This window comes from Diabrotica undecimpunctata, chromosome 7, assembly GCF_040954645.1.
Source record: "Diabrotica undecimpunctata isolate CICGRU chromosome 7, icDiaUnde3, whole genome shotgun sequence".
Lineage (NCBI taxonomy): Eukaryota > Metazoa > Arthropoda > Insecta > Coleoptera > Chrysomelidae > Diabrotica > Diabrotica undecimpunctata.
Window position 1 is genome coordinate 71236524 of NC_092809.1, and position 12668 is coordinate 71249191.

At 34.3% G+C, this 12668-nt stretch overlaps 1 protein-coding gene across 1 annotated transcript; it reads right to left on the minus strand.

Annotated features, from left to right (window-relative positions):
- Positions 1 to 3269: 3269 nt before the first annotated feature.
- On the minus strand, positions 3270 to 4010 carry LOC140446442 (zinc finger BED domain-containing protein 5-like). The gene has a single exon (XM_072538994.1). The coding sequence runs from the start codon at positions 4008 to 4010 to the stop codon at positions 3270 to 3272; it is 741 nt and encodes a 246-aa protein (XP_072395095.1).
- Positions 4011 to 12668: the final 8658 nt, after the last annotated feature.

Here is a 12668-nt window from a genome sequence, read left to right on the forward strand (position 1 = left end):
AATGCATGTGTCGTCTGCAAATGTCGCAATTGTGTTAGGTTTTAGTGATGGAATATCGCTGGTATAGAGCAGGTATAGTACTGGTCATAGGAAACTTCCTTGTGGAACTCCAGCTTTAACTTCTCTTAATTCTGAGTATGCTTCCTCATATTTAACTCGAAAGTATCTGTCAAATATATATGATTCTATTAGTTCAGAATATTGTTTTGGTAAGTAGCATCTCATTTTATGATATAATCCGTCATGCCACACTTTGTCAAAAGCCTGCCCTACATCGAGGAAAATTGCGGAACAGACTTTTCCTTCTTATAGAGCTTTTTCTGCTATATCTGTTATTCTATGCACCTAATCTATCGTTGAGTGGCTTGCTCTAAACCCAAACTGATGATTAGGAATTAGATTTTTTTTCCTCTATAATCGGTTTTAGTCTCTTCAAGAATTTAGACATAATAGGTAACAGTAAAATAGGCATATATTATGAAGAAGCTTCTTGTGGAGGTTTTCCTGGTTTTAGTGTCATTATAATTTCTGCCACCTTCCGTAACTTTAGTACGTACCTCAGCCTAAAGGAAGCGTTTATAAGATGTGTTAATTTTATTATAGCTTTTCTTGGAACTTGCTTTAACACTTCCCTAGTAATTAGATCAAATCCAGGAGCTTTCTTTGGATTTATATTTTCTTTTATTTCCAAATATACTTTTTTTGGAGTTACAGGCCTAATCTGCATTTTATCTTGATCAGGGAGCTCCCAGTTAATTATTTCTTGTTCTTCATTTGGTTGAAAAGTATTTTCTAGGTGGTCAGCAAACCTGTTGGCCTTGTGTATATTGCTTCTTGCCCAGCTACCATTAGTATTTCTAATTGGTGGATTCTGTAAGATTGGCCTTTTTAATCGTTTGGTAGCCTTCCACAATGAGTAATCAGTAGCGCTATTCGTTTCGATTCGTTTTTAATTTTTTGAATTTTTCTTTTTGATTTTTGTGTGGCATTATTTAATCTAGTTTTATTAACTGGTGCACTAGACTGATGCCATTTGCGTCTCATTTTTTCTTTTTTCGGTTATCATTTCTCTGATTTCTTTCGGGTAGTTATTTCCTTTTATTCTTTCGACATTGTTCGTGCTGTTGTTTCAAGCAGCTTGTTGTAAATTTTTATTGAGTAATTCTACTTCTGCCTCTAGTTGATTAACGGGTCTTAATGTAACTGAGAAGTTAATATTCTCTTCAAGGTCTATCTGGAAACTTTTCCAGTCAGTATTTTTGTTAACAAGTCTAGGGGACTTTCTTTATTGATAACAGTGTCACTGAGTGTGAGAATAATTGGAGAATGGTCCGAGTTCATATCCAATGCCTCTTCTATCTCTATGTAATTTGTTAAAATAGTTCTGACTACAAAGAAGTCGATAAGGTCTGGGATTTTATTTGTGTCAGTAGGCCAGTATGTTAGCTTTCCCGTTGATATTGCGTCGCATTTTATATATTTCATTGTTTCTAAAAATTCTTTCCCTTTGGTGGTAGTCAGTCGTGACCCCCAATGCGTATGTTTTGCATTGAAGTCTCTTCCAAGGATAAATCTATGTCCTTGACTGGTCAAGAATTCAACATATTGATTTTTCTTGATGGCCTGTCTTGGCGGACTGTAAACCGCTGTGACGATTACCTCATAGTTTTTATATTTAATTTTTACTGATGTGGCCTGAAATTCTTTAGTTCTGTCTCCCATTTCCTGATAGTGCATAATATTTTCTTTGATTATTACTGCACTACCTCCTTTGGCTGCATTATCAGGGTGAGCAGTATGATAAGTTTTATAACCCCTAAATCTAATATATGACTCATTCATAAAATTGGTTTCAAAAATGAGGCATATGTCTATTTTTTCAATATCTAGTATCGCTTGTAGTTCTTGCTGATGTTTCAAGATGATATTTGCATTGCATTCTACTATTCGTAAACTACCCGCCATTACCAAGTCTTTTAGGTATAGCTCCTTTGGTGCGATATTCTATTCTGGTTAAGGTACCGAACACATGGTACTTTTTTGTTGAGTTTAGTTCTCGAGTGATCAGGCAAAAAAATATTAGATTAGTTTTTTTTATTATTTTCATTAGTCAAGGGTTCAATACATTAAATCTTGTTATTAATTTATTTCAAATGTAAAAACATTTTGTTAATTTTTGGTTAAATTGTTTTAAAAAAATTTATTGTTAAAACTTGTATTTTCTCTTTAGGTTTCCTGAAATTAATATAAAATTAGTTAATTAATTAAAATTAAAATTAAAATAATTAATGTAAAGCTTGGTGCTGCTTTTTGGCTACTGAATTTATTATATTTGAGTTGACGTTTTTACTTAATTGTAATCTCAAATCGGATTTCAATTTTGTAGTTTGTTTCTTTATTTGGTTTTAAGATAATATACAAAAGTAGAAAATCCCTAATCACAGACGTATGTGGAAAAGAAAAGCAATATATATGTTTTAGTGCTACTTCTGATATATTTTTATATTTCTTCTTTTTAATATTGGGTGTTTTTATATTTACCCAAAAACCTCATAGGTATATTCTTTGAAATGACGTTTTTAAGCTGAATCACATGATATTTCTATTAACTGATTTTCCTGTATTGTTCTCAAGCCGATGGTATCTAAAATATCTGCGTGAAAAGGGTCAGCTATCCAGTTGTCGGCTTCTGGAAAATAGTCCCAAAAAGAAGACACTCGGATGTGGTTATCCATTACTACTACTAATTGCGTTGGCAATATTTTTCTACAGATGATTCCAAAAACGCCGAAAGTGTAGAACAATCACAGTTTTTTTAAATTGTACGATTTCAAAGATCAAGTTTATTTTTTCATAGTTTCTATGTTATTTGCAACTTGGAAGATATTTTTATCTCTTCCTTGTAGACTTAAATTCAGCTGGTTAAGGCCACTATAAGATATCAGAAAAATATGTCACCTTTGTAAGCCATTTAAAGTTATTGAATATTATCAATTATAAAATATGTTAATTAAAATTATCAGCATGTTTATTTCCGCTGCCTGCTGAACTCCTAAAAAAAACATTTTGATCTCATCTCTCAGCTCAAAAATACACAACACGACTTTGCCACGAGACAACCAACGCACCTCAGCATGCAATAAAAACTGCTTGTGAATGATTCCCAAATTATATCGAAAATACGGGAATTTAGACGCTTGGCTTTATTGAAATTCACTGTCTGCACTATTTCGTCTAACACTGTTTTTAATTTATCAGTTTTTTAGTAGCTAATGCTTCTCTATGAATGTAAAAATAGATGGATTAATCTGATGCCAGATAATAGATGGATTAATCTGTTTCATGCGCCACGAAAGTTCTGTTCCAGTACCGATCATAGCCCGAGCACCATCCATACTAACTGTCACACATTTATCCCACGTTATTTCATGAGTGGACATAAAGTCGTCTAATACTTCACCTGTAGTATGCAAAGGCAAAGGTTTATAGAACAGAAAATTCTCGTTTATGCCGTCGTTGCATTCGTAGCAAACAAATGCAAACAAATTGGCATAATTTCTAATATCTGAGCTCTTATCTAATTGCAAAGCATAAAATCTTCTTGTTTTAATATTTAAAATCAATTGCTCTTTAACATTTTCTGATATATCAACAATTATATTTTTCACTGTACTGTGAAATAATGATATAACGTTTAATTCTTTTAAAGTTTTTTCTCTCAACATAGCGAAAACCATAATTTTAGCGGACGGTAGTAATAATTCTTCAGCAATGGTGTAAGGCTTACCACTTTTTGCAACTAATAAGGACACTTGGTAAGACGCCAGTACCTCAGTTTCGTTATTAGCTCCAGTAGCAATTTTAATTATTGTTTTTTTGCTTTGTTCTAATTGTGAGGCTTTGATTTTGAAAAATGATTGAGATTTCTCACAAAGCTCTTGATGTTTTGTTTCTAAATGACGTAGAGGTTTAGCCGGTTTGATCGACTCGACGACAAAACTTCGTAGCATATAGCAAACTGAGGTTTTTCTTCACCGTTTAAATAGATCTAAAATCGAAAGCTAAGTATTAGTTATGACACTTATGACGTTTATTAACCCCTCTATGTCGATAGTATTTCATTTACTTCGTCTAAAGCGGAATCATTTGGCTTTAACCAGCATTTCATTGTCACAATCACATTGAAAACGTTATATCTATAAACTTATCTAAACTATAACGCAACACAGAACAAAACAATGCAAATACGCTTAACACACGAATAATAAATCAGCCCAAGTGTTACGCAAAGCGCAAATTGAGATACTTATAGCGTGTGAGGTCACCTGACATGAGGGGCAAGACGCGTACGTGCCATACGTGCTGCATATTAAGGTGTACTTTGAAAAGGTCTCGCATCAGTAGAAAATGTCAGATGCCAGAACAAAACATTTATTATTATTAAACTTAAGTTCTGTATCAAAATCACATGACAGTGAAAAGGATAAATTTATACTTCATCTAATTTACTTACCGTTGCACGTCATCCGCGTCATAGCCCGTGAGGTCACATGATACCAACACGAAATGTTTAGGCGGTAGGTGTGTTCTTTTTTAGAATCACTTTGCCGAGTACACTGGCATTACAGCCACTAGACATATTTTATTATATTATACGCGTAGAAATAATATTTAAAGATTTCTATTAATGTTAACTCAAAGAAATACACAATAATATGTTTCATTTAATTTGTATAAATGCATTATAAAGCGTTTTTATGAAGAACATTTGTTCGGAACACACTATAACTGTAATCGAATGAAGGTGATATTTTGGCATAAATTGGTAACACTTATTTGACAGTTGCGGTGTTGACTAATGTTAATAAGTAATGCAAAAAGTGTTGTTTTTGTTTAAGTATTACATTTTACTTCTTCACACGATGCGTAAAAGCAGCTCAAATTGTTTTTAACAAGATTATTTTCTAACTCTTGTTTTATTTACATTAAATATTAATTTGTTTTGTTGTATAATCCACTTTTGCAATAATTATGTGACCTATTTGATTTAAAATGTATTCAGGAATTTTTTATACTTTGGCAACTATGTCAACTTCTATCTATGTCAATGATAATGACGTGCAACGGTAAGTAAATTAGATGGACTGTAGTTATGTTGTAACAAAAAGTATTTAGGGCCAATGTAACAAAAAACAAATAAATTAAGGACCTAATACTATTTAAGGAATTTACAAATAATAAATATAAGTAAGAAAATTTACTAATTCTACCTTAAAAGGTGATTTACTCGCCTACTAGAAATGTAATTCTGTACTTCGACTTTCAATTAAAAGTACTAATAAAGTAATATGGGCACTCTATCCTGATGGGATAGGTGCCAAAGGTTTAAATATATATTAATAAAAATACCAATAATGAATGCTCTACCCTAATGTACGCACAAAAAACCATACAGTAGAGTTAATAGGGAGGATTTAAAACCTCAACCTGTAGTCGACAGTTAGTCCTTAAATATTATTCAATATTATTTAAAAAAATTATGAGACTTTATTATTATAAAAAATAGTATGATTTAAAGTTAAAAAATTATAGAAAATTATTAAACTTGATGGATAAAAAAAAATAGTACAAATTGACAGCATTACACACTCTAATCAATTAGGAAGGTCCTTCCGGCTGGGTTCCTGAAGTTGTCTGGGAATAGTCTGTCTGTCTTGTATGAAGGCAAAAAACCTTAATAATTTGGTAAAAATGTGACCTTCGAATAGTTTAACAATATTTTATGTGATATCGATTGACTAAATAGATAACTTTAACGAAAAGCATGCTCTGGATATATTTTAGGATATAAAAGAACGGTATGAGACAGAATATTTTTAGAAACTGATTAAAGATAGATAATTATATGTTTTTATGGCTGGGAAGTAAAACAGAAAATTGACATATGATTTTATATTATAAATAGATTTAGATTTAGAATATTTTTTAATTAAAGGATGTGAAAAATGACATCAAGAGTCTCCACGAGTTGGAGAAGCGTGTATATAGTTTTCCAAAACTGTCGCTTGGAGTCGCTGCTTAATACCAACTTAGAAATTAAAAGTTACTAAGAGATATTTAATGAATATTGATTTAAATTGAGATGAGAGTACTGAGAAGAATTACATAAAACCCGCTAAGAGATCGAAAGAGAAGTGAATACATTAGAAGAAAATGTAACGTACGGTGTATAAATAAATGGATACAAAATAGAAAAAAAAGAATGGGATAACCACATAAGCAGAATGGAGGAGACCCGTGTTGTCAAAATAGCAAAATAAAAGTAACCAATCGGCAAAAGAAGTATCGGACTACCGCGCAAAATATGGAGTAACAACCTTCCATAGAGGTATTAATCCGCCAATGAACAAGCACGTGCTTATAAAGAGAAAGAAGAAAAAGAAGAAGATTGACAAACTATAAATAATACTTTTAATGGACTGGTTGGCATCCTGATTATATATAGGAAACCAAAAGCAAAATTTTTAGCAGATGTGAAGTAGTGAGTATTAATGTTATGATACAAGTTCTATTGATCTTTTGACGCTGCGCGCTGGTTCTACATATTTCATAGAAAGTTATAAGGAGGATTAGTATAAATTTCTGCAAACTGTAGTCGAAAAACCTTGAGCTGAAAAGAAGTACATATAGAGAGAAAAATGGAAAAACACATAGATTCGATGATAAAGAAAATTCAAGATCTTATTTAATAAGTAATTATGATATTGGTTCAACTTTTAATAAAAAAAAATATATAAGTAATTTAACACAATTTAATCTCATGTAAACATATTTTTACAATTTAGTTAATAATTCGGAAACTTCATTTAACCGCAAGCAATTTGCTAATTTACATTTTACAACCGATATTTTGGAGAAATTAAGTTAGTGTCAGAGTTACCATAATCACGCCGCTTGGGAAAACAATGAGAAGTGCTTTTTGTCTATCACCTGATAGTTCGCACAGCACACTAGAGTTCCTTGATAAACTATTTATAATGAGATGACCTGATTGTCGATCGATCCATCCAAGTTCACTCATGGAAGTACAAGAAAGATGCATCTATAATCTAATAGACAGTGAGGGCGATGTTTTTAGACAAACGGAGGACACGATGAAATTAAAATACGTTTTAATATTGAAAAATAAATTTATTAACAAATTTAAAGTGTATCAAAGCTAAAAATTAATCAAGTAACTATTTTTTAATTGCAAGAACAAAAACCTAAAATATAAAGTTAAAAAAATTAAAACTTTATATACACCATTAAAAAATAATTTATAAAAATAAAATTTGCAGAATACATCACAAAAACACAAGCAGAAAATCTGCAGGACGACACAATAAGATATTTATTCTAAAAAAGAGTAGCAAAAACATGGAAAAACACATATATTATCTAGAGCAATGGAGCCAAGGAAAGCTGGGCACAAATTAGAGCAAACAACTTTAGAGACTCAAATGAAGAAGCTCTGAGAAAAAGAAAGATAATGTTACGATAAATATCATGGCCTAAAACAACCGTAAATATATTATGACTAATTCTGTTTTGTTGTAGAAATTTCGGCGAAGGATCTAGAGACCCAAATTATGGTGAATAATCCGAACGAGGTGTCCAGATAGACCGAAATAAAACCGGTCTGAGCTTCTGGGGAGATCGCCGCCGTTCTCGAATAACAGGATTTCCTATATAATAACGGAACTTTAATTGAAGAGGACAGTTGATTTTGAAGACGCGCTCGCGATTTAAATGTTACGTTCGCCTATATAAATTATGTATCATTCGTTAAATAAATTAATATAAATTATTGTGCTTTTTAATAAATTAAAATAAGAACCTTTGAATAAAGACATAGCAGTTAAATAAATTCTCATTTCAATAAATAAAAGTAAGTCCCTCACAAATTGAAAAACTTTGTGGTTCTATAAAAAAATGCCTACCTGACGTATATGTCAAATTAGATAGAACAAGCGTACGAAGATTATAAGAGAGTAAGAAATGTAACATATGCACTTGTAAGAAGAATTCAAAACAAGCACTGGGAGTGCTTCTAAAATGACATAGAGCATGATTTTTATATTTCAAAAAAAGAAATTATAGGTTACGGACCTATAATTTCTCTTTCTAAATAATAATAATAATAATAATATATTGGGAGATACACCGACATACCAAGTCACCTAGGACTCGATAACATGGAAAGAGTCCCACCAGAGCTCAATCCTTTTGATACCGTAGGTATCTGGGATGAGTGAATTTTCCCCTTAGCGGGAGTGTGAGCCGTATGGCTAAATCTGGATATATTATAACGCTCTAAGACACACGCAGATTTTTCTGAGATTACTAAACAAACTGCTTGAACAACAGCAGTTTCCAACAATGTTGAAAAAAGCTAAGGTTGTCCTTATCCCAAAAGTAGAAGCGAAGAGGAAGAGGTGCGATTTCGGCCAATTTGCCTTCGTAGTTCAGTAGCTAAATTATACGATCAGCTTGCAAAAGGCCACCTTGAGCGACAGCTGGAAAAGAAGCATGCTCTGAGAAATCTCCAATATGGTTTTAGGGCCAAATGGTCCACCATAGATGTGGTCATAAAAGTAACCCCTTTAGTCACGCAGGATACAAAGAGATAAGTTGCTCTCATCCTGCTTGACGTCAAGACAGTCATGTTCAAACTGAGAGAATTGAGCGTTAGTGAGTACCTGGTCAACGTAATCGACAGATACTTTACTGACAGGTCCATAAGAGAAAAATACACCAGCATTTCCGCAGGATTAAGTACTAGGTCCCATCTTGTGAAATGTCCTATACAATGGGGTATTGAGGCTACAGATGCCAAGGGGATGCACTCTTGTAGCTTATGCCGATGATCTCGCACTGGTTGCGTAGACGAGTCAGAAAACGGGCATGGTTAATGCTGTTAACACAACCCTGCGTCGTATTAGTAGGTAGATTAGAGAGAACGATCTACAGCTGGCGCCTCAGAAAACTGAGGTGTTAGTTCTCAAAGGAAGCCGGGACAAATCCTCTCTTTATAGTGGAAGGCGTAGAGGTTGCACCGGTTAAATTGGTTAAGTATCTCGGAGTCTGGTTGTTAAAAGGAATGAGGTTCGGAGTACACATGCAAAAGACGGTAGAGAAGGCGAACCGAAACCTGTATGCGTTGATACGGCTGATGCCAAACATTGGAAGCTCAGGTAGCATCAAAAGAAGGGTGCTAAATGGAGTTTTCCAGTCGGTGGTAACCTACTCTGCCCCCGTGTAGTGTAGCTCACTAAACACATCGAAATACGTCAAGCTGATGGAAACTTGGCAAAGGCAAACGCTCCTCAGGGTATCTAGCGCATACAGGATGGTTTCAAATGAGGCTCTGCATGTAATTGGAGCGATGATATCGATCGTTTTGTTGTGAAAAGAGCAAGCCAGGGTGTATGCGAGGATGTATCCAATGGATGATAATATAGATGAGAATAAGAGAGAAAGAACGATAGTGAAGTGGCAGAGAGAATGGGCGAATGATATCGGAAAGGTAAGGTAAACGAAGGAGCTCATTATAGATCTGAAGCCGTGGTGGGAATGTAAGTTCAGGAAACTAGACTACTTCCTGACGCAGTTTCTGACCGAACATGGTAGTTTTGACACCTTCATAAATTTAATAGTATAGGCACATTTACCTCGGCAGACTGCATTAGTTGTGGGGTGCCGGACGCTCCCGCCCACATTTTTAACTGCCAGAGATAGGCAAATAAGAGGGATTTTGAGAGGCGAATGGGTTTCGGGCTGGATGACAGAAACATGCTAAACGTAATGTTGAGAGGGGAGAAAGCATGGAGAGAAGTACACTGTCTAATTTCTGGGGTGATAAAGAAGAACGAGCAGGAGGACAGAGAAGGAAATTAAACCAGAGATCTGAAATTTATTATTATTATTATTAATTAGTTTATGGCCTAACGGAAATATTTTCTGATTTACGGTAATAGGTTTGGTTATTTGTAAATTTTTAGTTTTTCATTTTAGTTGTTCATTGAGTGGCAAGACCACCTCTCTGGAACGGTGGTTAAGGTTTTAGCCGGAACATGGTTAATCTGGCACTATCCTGGGGTCTTCTGGCCTAGTATCCTACTCGGCCGAAAGATACCAGGGTGTCTTGCTCCGTGACGTTAATTGCCAAAAAAGATTTCCCCCACCGTTGCCTGCCAGAATTCAATGGATACCTTCTTAGACTCTTACTGCAATCTGGCAATAAGGCAATTAAAAAAGGCTACGAACCTATAGATATAGGCAATGGAATAAGACTATAAAGTCTGTAAGGGGATTATCTAAGGCTCTATGCTATTCAGTATATTCATGGATGAATTAAAATTCTTTGTTCCGCAGACGATGTAATATTGATAGCTCAAAATGAACATAACCTTCAAATACTAGTTCACAGATTTAATACAAGATTAAAAAAATTGAACATGAAGATTTTAACTCAGAAAACTAGAACACTAGTAATCAGTAAACCCATGAGAAACAAGACGCGGCACAGTGAAAATACACAAAAGATGGAAAAAGCAGAAATGAGATATCGAATAGGGAGTAATGAGATAGATGAGAACAAAATATTATAAATAGGGTATAAACCAGTGGATTATCATCATCATCATCATCAAGCCTTCATTTATCACGTCCACTGCTGCACATAGGCCTCCCTTAAACTCCTCAATTCTTTGCAATTTTGTGCTATTTGTTGCCAATTTTTGGTGATACGCCTGATGTCGTCAGTCCAACGTGTAGGTGGTCTTCTTGTACTACGCTTATTTGCTCTTGGCCTCCAATTTGTAATTTTGATCATCCATCGTGGGTCATTCATTCTCGCTACATGGCCTTCCGAGTTCCATTTTAGTTCGGCTATGCGTTTTAGTACATCAGCAATACTCGTCCTTCTCCGCAGATTTTCGTCTCTTACTCGTTCCTGTAACGTCACTCCTAGCATGGACCGTTCCATTCGTCTCTGTCTAACGGCTTCAAAATTGATAGTGACACAGAGACGAACGAGTGGATACTAAAGACAAAAAAAATGGAACAGTCACAGCAATGAAATGGCGGACTTAAGAGACGTTAAGATAGCAAGCGACAAATTACCAAGAGAAAGAAGAAGTATCGGCCGACTGCACATGAGATAGAGTAATAATCTTCCATAGAGGGAACAACTCGCTAATGAACAAGAAAAATTGCCTAATTTTTAAAAATTAGGGTTACAATGGTGAGTTCTAAGGCACTTTTCACACACGTTTGAGTGCCATAAAGACATCATCATCAATCAGCCAATCGCGTCCACTGCTGGACATAGGCCTCCCTCAGTTCTTTCCAGTGTTCTCTACACTGGGCCGCTTGTAGCCAGTTTCCCTTTACAAGTTTTATATCATCGATCCAGTGGGTGGTCGTCCGCGGCTTCTTTTATAGTTTCTGGGACTCCATTCCATAATACGTCTTGTCCACCGTCCATCTTGTGTTCTGGCTGCCCAGTTCCACTTAAGCGTCGTGATTCTTTCGATGACGTCTTGAACTCCTGATCTTTGCCTGATTTGTTGGTTTGTTATGTGGTCTTGTAGGCTCACGTTCAGCATTGCATAAAGACATCATACCTACAAAAATATTGCTAAAAACTTTCAGTCTTCCGATAAGCGCGCGTATGAGTATACATACATACACCTACAATAAATTCCACCCTTGTATTTGTAAATTTGAGGAAATGGAGACTCGTGCTGTTATCTATTTGTTTATTTTAGTAATGTTAATCCGTTTTCTAATAATTTTGTCGCTTGAGGTCCGTGTATTTAAGTAGATAAAACCTCTATCATCTTTAAGGTTTTAACTTGTTTTCACATGATTAATACAATGCTTACAAAAATCTATTTTTTTGGCAATAGGGATACCAAAAAAATATTTTACGTTCGATAATCCAGAAGATGTCTCAGCACTGGGAAATATGATTATATGTAGTGATTTAAGTGATAAATTAAATTTTTTAGACGACAATAACATCGATAAAGTGCAGGCTATTCAAGAATGTGCAGGGGATTTTATTCAAGAATGTAAAGGGGATTCTGAGTGAGAACAAAATGTGAACCTAAGGACAGTGAATGTGAACCTAAGGACAAAGATAACATAAAAAATATACAATCTTATCTTTATGAAGGATTTCAGAGAAATAAAGCAATTTAAAAAATTTATTCGTGTAAATGTTATAAAACTCAATTAAGGAGCAACTGAGTAAACTGCACTAAATCTAGTTCTAGATCTTTTTAAGTAAATAATACAAAGTACCTGGTTTGATTCAATCTACATTATGAACTATTCATTTCAGGCAATGTGGTTTAAATCCAATATATATTGCTATATGAAAAATTCAAAACTCAACAAAAATGTGTTTAATTTCATTTAAAGACCAAGCAAACTGAGATAAATCCATCATATTTAACCAAACTGTTATAAATGTTTGAATAAATATTTCTGTGGAAGTTTTGCGCTGTAATCTTCACTGCAATACTTGGGACATATAATGAGAAATCAAGGCAGATACGATCTACTTTAATGCATTTTGCAAGGTTAAATTGAAGGGAAAAGGGCCCCAGGACGAAGAA

Bases quoted from the DNA above. Each gene is read 5' to 3' on its own strand.
- LOC140446442 (XM_072538994.1), bottom strand. From the start codon at position 4,010: ATGCTACGAAGTTTTGTCGTCGAGTCGATCAAACCGGCTAAACCTCTA.